General features: G+C 51.5%; 1 protein-coding gene across 2 annotated transcripts in view; it reads left to right on the top strand.

Annotated features, from left to right (window-relative positions):
* Window positions 1–3127: 3127 nt before the first annotated feature.
* The window catches only part of EDRF1 (erythroid differentiation regulatory factor 1), a 33841-nt gene continuing 30968 nt past the window's right edge, over window positions 3128–6000 (top strand). For both annotated transcript variants that reach the window (XM_037498017.1, XM_037498016.1), the window contains exons 1-3: window positions 3128–3235; window positions 3911–4119; window positions 5742–5808. In XM_037498017.1, the coding sequence (XP_037353914.1) occupies window positions 3128–3235; window positions 3911–4119; window positions 5742–5808 (384 nt within the window). The remainder of the gene's footprint in view (window positions 3236–3910; window positions 4120–5741; window positions 5809–6000) is intronic.

Genomic DNA, 6000 nt, shown 5'->3' with positions numbered 1-6000 from the left:
AAAGGCTTTCTAATTTTGCTTTGTAAAATGCTGTGCACTACGAGTAACCAAAAGTATCTATGATTGACAGGGATTTCTTTGATATCATCGTGCATGCTGGGTTTTTGCAAGCAGTCTAATCTACCAACTGTTTCATAATGCAATAAACGGTGGATACTAACTAATAATTAATGGCATGGGCACCACAATACTTTGGAGATACTTCATTGGTCGTTTTTAGTTTCAATTTTGCAGATTAAAAAATTATTTTGGAGCCAAAGTTTTGTGTCTTGAAGATTTTGATTATTTGAAAAGCCTGTTGGCCATAGTCATTGTACCTACATCGCTGTGCCTGATGTGGGTGAGATCGGGATGCGACCTAGCTCTGCAGGCGCTCATCGTGGGCAGGGGGGCAGATACAAGTAGCTAATATTTTGGTAACGTGACGAGTGCAGGCCAAAGCTGCCGACAACAAAGGAACCCTAAGGAGATGTAGTAGGAGTGATACTTGAGATGAGGCCTGAAGAATAAGCCAGATGGGGAAAAGCAAAGCATTCTCTGGGGAGAGGCACCAGCGAACAGAGTGGAACAACTTGAAGAAAAGCCCAGGAGGTCATTTGACAGCTCCTGTGTGGAGGTGGGGGAGCTATTAGGGAGGTAGGTGTGGGGTCATCTCCCCAAAAGGGCCAGGAAGGCTTTTTTCAGAGTGCCCAGACCAGGCCTCCTGTTCCCTGAGTGCGGGAACTACACGCTAACGAGGCCCGGTGAACCCCCACCCTTACCCCACCCCAGGTCTACCCCTTACTTAAGGAAGGCAGTACATTTTAAGAGCAATGGGGGCCCTGCAGGGTGAGGAACTTGCCGGAGTCCCTCACCCTTCCCTGATAGAAGAAATTATCACTCCCCAAGCTCCCCTTTTTTGAATGGAGAAGTGATCACTGCTCCCCCTTTTATGACCTGGAAGAAGGAATCTGCGGGGTGTCTCATCCAGTGGCAGGCTCCTCAGTGAACATGTCCTCTGTAGCAGGCCAACTCATCTTTATAATCAGAGTCAGGCTGAGCACCCCCTCCTGTCATGTGACATCTCCCCACTGTCTTTGACACCCCAGGTCCCTAAATGCAGGATAACTATCGCTGGCATACTTGTGAGGGTGCAGACTGGTTACAATAACCCAGGGGAGGCCCCCAGTGTGTAAGTTTTTTACTAGGAAAAAGAAAAAAATCGTAAACACTTAGAGCTAAAAGAATGTGTAGTTATGGAACTCAGATGTGCCATTTCTCCTTCCCTCTGGGGTCACTTCCTTCCCTAAATCTCTCTGGCCCCAGTCCCTCCACCAGGAATCCCCCGGAAAACCTGGTCCTCCAGACTGCCCTCCCCCCCCACTATCACAGGTCTTCTCAGCTGTTGACCTCTTTTTCTGTGCAGAGTTCCTGGCTGTTTTACTCCTCTTTGCCTGTTCACAGGCTGTTCCAGCACATTTCCTCATTAAGCATCATCAACAAAGGTCTTCTCCAGGTATACAATATACATGAATCCTGAAAAAAGAATTACTGCTACCTTAGGAAATTCCATCCTATAAAAAGAAAATGAATTATGCAATAAAACAGAATTTAAAGATTGTTAGATGTTAAATTACATATATGTGCTTAAAAGCTTAAAATAACATTTTACTATAAAATAATGCATAAACAGGAAAAATAGGAAAAAACTTGAGTAAAGTCTAAATCACTTCATTTCACCACTTAGACACATGGTTTGAAGAACACAGAAACAGACACGTTTTTAAAATTAGGACCACCGAGCACAGAATCTTCATAAAATTTTATCATTTAACAGCTTGTCACCTACCATTAAATGCTCTTGCATTTTCTTGAAAAGCAAGCTAAAAGATGTACAATAGTAACACAATCAAGGTATTCTGCACCAAAAAAAGACTTAAGCATCCTAATGTCAGATATTTGTGTCCAGTTTTTTACACTAGGTTACCTGTAAAAATAAAAAACTGATTGCAAGACAAAATAAACCCCCAAATCAATACATACTGCAGCAAACGGCTACACAATGTGCCGTCAAGCTCATCGTTTCATACATTTCATAAAACTGTCTGGCTGCACTTGCAAGCGGAGGCTGCTCGGGCACAAGGCTTTCTGGACATGCACCGGTGGGTGAGCTCCAGTCAAATGCAATCATTTTACAAAAGCAAAACTAATGAGAAAAGCACTTCCAACCACTTCTGCAAAACCAAACACGTTTTGAGGCAGGAGGGGCGATTCCGCCCGGCCGACAGCCCCGGGGGCGGGGGGGGCCCGCCCGGGTCTCGGGCCTCGGGTCTGGGCCGGGTCTCGGGTCTCCGGTCTGGGCCGGGTCTCGGGTCTGGGCCGGGTCTCGGGTCTGGGCCGGGTCTCGGGTCTGGGCCGGGTCTCGGGTCTGGGCCGGGTCTCGGGTCTGGGCCGGGTCTCGGGTCTCGGGTCTGGGCCGGGCCTCGGGTCTGGGCCGGGTCTCGGGTCTGGGCCGGGTCTCGGGCCGGTCTCGGGTCTGGGCCGGGTCTCGGGTCTGGGCCGGGCCTCGGGTCTGGGCCGGGTCTCGGGCCTGGGCCGGGTCTCGGGCCCGTCCCCGGGGCTGGCGCGGGGCAGCCTCGGGCGCGGCGCCCAGACTCGGCCGCGGGTCCGGGCCCGGGGCTCGCAGCGACCGCGCGGGAGAACCCCGACCCGGGGGCAGGCCGGGCTCCCCGGGCCCCGCCGGGGCCGCCCCGGGGCCGCGGCCGCCGGGCTCTGTGACGGGCGCGCCAGCAGCGGGGTCGCCCCCGCCGGAGCCGGGCCCGGCCTGTTTGCCAACAAAGACGCGCGCGCGGGGGGCGGGGCCCGCGCGCAGATACCGCGAGACGTGGCTTCCGGGAGCGGCTCTGACAGGCGCAGGCGCGAATCAGGCCCCTCCCCCCGCCCCGCCTCGGAGGGGGGCCCCGCGCGGGGGAGGCGGGGCCGGGCCTCGGCCCGAGCTCGCGAGATTTGCGCGCGCCCCGCCCCTCCTTCCTGTCAGGGGCCGGAAGTGCGGCTGAGGGGCGTCCCCGGCGCCTGCTCGGCTGAGCCCTCGCCCCGCTGGGCTGTCGCGGCGCCCGGTCCCGCGGCGCCTCGCCCCCCGACGGAGGCGATGGGGGACCCCAAGGACCTCGGGGCCGAGGCCCCGCCGGCCGGGGCCGCCGCTCGAGGGGGGCTCAGCCTCGTGCCCCAGGCGGAGGCCGAGGAGGCTGCTGCCCAGGTGAGGCCGCCGCGGGGCACCTGCGGGGCTCGCGGGCCCGGGGCCGCCGGCCTGGGGCCGAGTCGCGCGCGGCCGCGGGCCCGGGGGGCCAGGGCGGGGGGCGCGGGCAGGGCCCGGCAGGCCGGCCGCGGGCGGGCAGGTGGAGGGCGGAGCGTGGGCGCGGACGCCCGGCCGGCTTGGGGGGTGCGGGGGTCGCTGCCGGGAGCCCCGGGGCTCGCCGCGCGGGAAGCCGCAGGTCCGGGCGGTCTGCGCGGATCTCAGGAATCACCGGTCACTCGCCTGAAGCCAACCCCAGCCCACCTGCCCGGCGCGTGCGGCTGGGGAGAGGCCGCGCCTGGACGCGGAGCGAGGTTCGGCCGGAATTTGCGTTTAGTTCACGGGGCGCGGGGACCCCCTCGGTTCCTCCGCCACTTGCGCTGAATAAATTTGAAAAGCGACCGGTGACTCGTTTCCTGGCTGGTCCCCACCGTCCCCACGCCCGGACTCTGTTTTCCCTTTGACATCACATCAAAAAGAAGTAAATGTCCCCCCTGATGCCTGTGTGTGTTGGATGCTTGAGTAACTCGCAGCCTGCATCCCCGGGAAGCCTGACGTGTGTGTCTTTTCAGAAAGGTGAGGTGTTTTTTTTTCATCCCTCCTGGTGTTCATTAAAATTTCATTCAATGTGTTAATTAGGGATCAGCTTTATTTCTTGGAGGCAATGAGGTGAAGAGCCGAGCCGTGGTGAAATACTCTTCTGCCCCTCCCCGAGCAGCATTTGCACGCCTGGAAGAGAAAACAGACTTGAAACTCCCACCTGCCAACTGGCTGCGAGAGAGTGCCAAGCTCGGGCCCGCAGGAACTACCATTCTTGGTAACAGTAAGAAAAGCAAGCCATTTTCAAGGTAAATATTTTCTACCTGTCCATGAGGCGCACCTCCAAAACGCTAATCCTGCTTTCTGGTTGAATCTGTAATGCCGATCAACTTGCTGAGGTTTCTCGTTAGGAAAAGATCCTATTTGGCTTTCAGAGTGCTTCTTGCCTCTAATAGTAGGAATAATTTATGATATGAAGATAACAGTTGCATGCACTTCTTTCAAGTCTGCCTCATGTTGCCAATGCTAATTTTTGACCACTAAAATTCTTTGAGCTGTTTCATCTTGACCCAGTTCCCATACCTTCCGAACACGTGAAAACAAGAATCAGGTGGCCCGTGAGGCAGCGCATCCTTCATGCTGCCTGGATTGGACAGTGACGGGTCATTGTGTTTGAACACGCCTACTGTAGAGACTCAGCATGTTCAGTGACCTTGTCCTTAATACTTGCTAGAAATTCTGCTGGCAGTATTTCAAGTTGAGAGAGTCATCTGGGGCCTCAAAGAAAAATGTACAAGTGTTGCACTCTTGCAGCCCGCTTAATGTGTGGGGGTGTCTTTTTCTTCTTCTCAGTGATTGACCCCAAAATATTTCCACATAGTGGATAGCAAGAGCCGTAAGCACGTAAATGCCTTGTGAGACAGTAGTTTGGGAATTATCCTAATGCTTCAGAAGTTAAAAGCTATATTTGTAAAATATTTGTAATATGTTTATATTAACAAGAAGTTGGAAATAGCCCAAAATCTTTTAGGCAAGTGGCTTAATAAACTGACATATTAGCACAATGGAAATGTTATCAGGTGGTTCAGATAATAATTATATTCAATGTGTAACGACACATCACTGTGTTAAGTACTTTACCTTGTTGAGTTTAATTCTCAAACACCTTTTTGACTTAGCTATTGCTAATTTTTTTCAGGTTGAAAAAATGAAGCTTAGAACGGTTAGGTAACTTGTAAGACTATGTGGCAGGTGATCAGCATGCTTTGCAGTGAGGCAGTGCTAGGTAGCTAGCACTTGAGTCTCTACCACTTACTAATTAAAAAATAATGACACCAGCTGTCATTATTTTCTGGCTTGTAGATTATAGTCCTGCCTCACGTGTGGTATCTGGCACAATTGGGTTGCTCACTTAACTTTTTCCTTTTCTCCTGGATGAATTGGTGTCAGGTACATGATTTCTCTCTATATATATATTGAGGGGTAGGGTGGGGAGGTAAGAATAGTGATCTCTTTCACTAGCACACAATCCCAGAGACGAAAATCCCGATAAATGTTTCTATTTCTACTTTTATCTCCGGATCTTAAAAGACTGTCTTGAGTTGACTTTTCTAAGAGAGATTTTTGGGTCATTTTTTTAAATTATAAAAATACAAATAATTGTTTTTATTCTAAATGTTTTCTATTAATTGCTTCTAATGATTATTACTATAGAAATTGAATCCAAGATGCTATTGATTTTTAAGTCACGCTGTTTTATCTACCACTAAGAAGGAAAAACGAACCATCTATTATGGTAATAGGCATAATGATTCAGAGATGCTAGAACATGAAAAACGTGTATCCTAGAAGCAGTGAGAGGCAGTATTATAAACTCTGCCTGAACCATTCTGAGCACAGCTTCCTAACCCTGCCTTGTTCCCTCCCTTAGCTTTGGTATGGCGTATGACTTTATTGATTCGGTGGGAAATGATGTGGATGTTGTCTCTGACTCTGAAGTAAGTGTCCTTATTTCGGAATGGTAATTGGGGTGTTTGTGCTGGGGATTTATAGCATGCTGTGTTCTGTAGCCATAAAAAATTAGTGATTAAAAGGTACTGATTATTGAAACCCATCTCCTCCTTTCAAAGAGGAGGGAGCAACCCCCCAGACATGGCAGTGGTAACTGACTAATGTGGGTGGATATGTTC

The sequence above is a fragment of the Talpa occidentalis genome, unplaced genomic scaffold (genome assembly GCF_014898055.3).
Source record: "Talpa occidentalis isolate TD23 unplaced genomic scaffold, MPIMG_talOcc4v2.1 talOcc4.8, whole genome shotgun sequence".
Taxonomy (NCBI): domain Eukaryota; kingdom Metazoa; phylum Chordata; class Mammalia; order Eulipotyphla; family Talpidae; genus Talpa; species Talpa occidentalis.
This window is presented reverse-complemented; position numbering and strand designations above follow the sequence as displayed.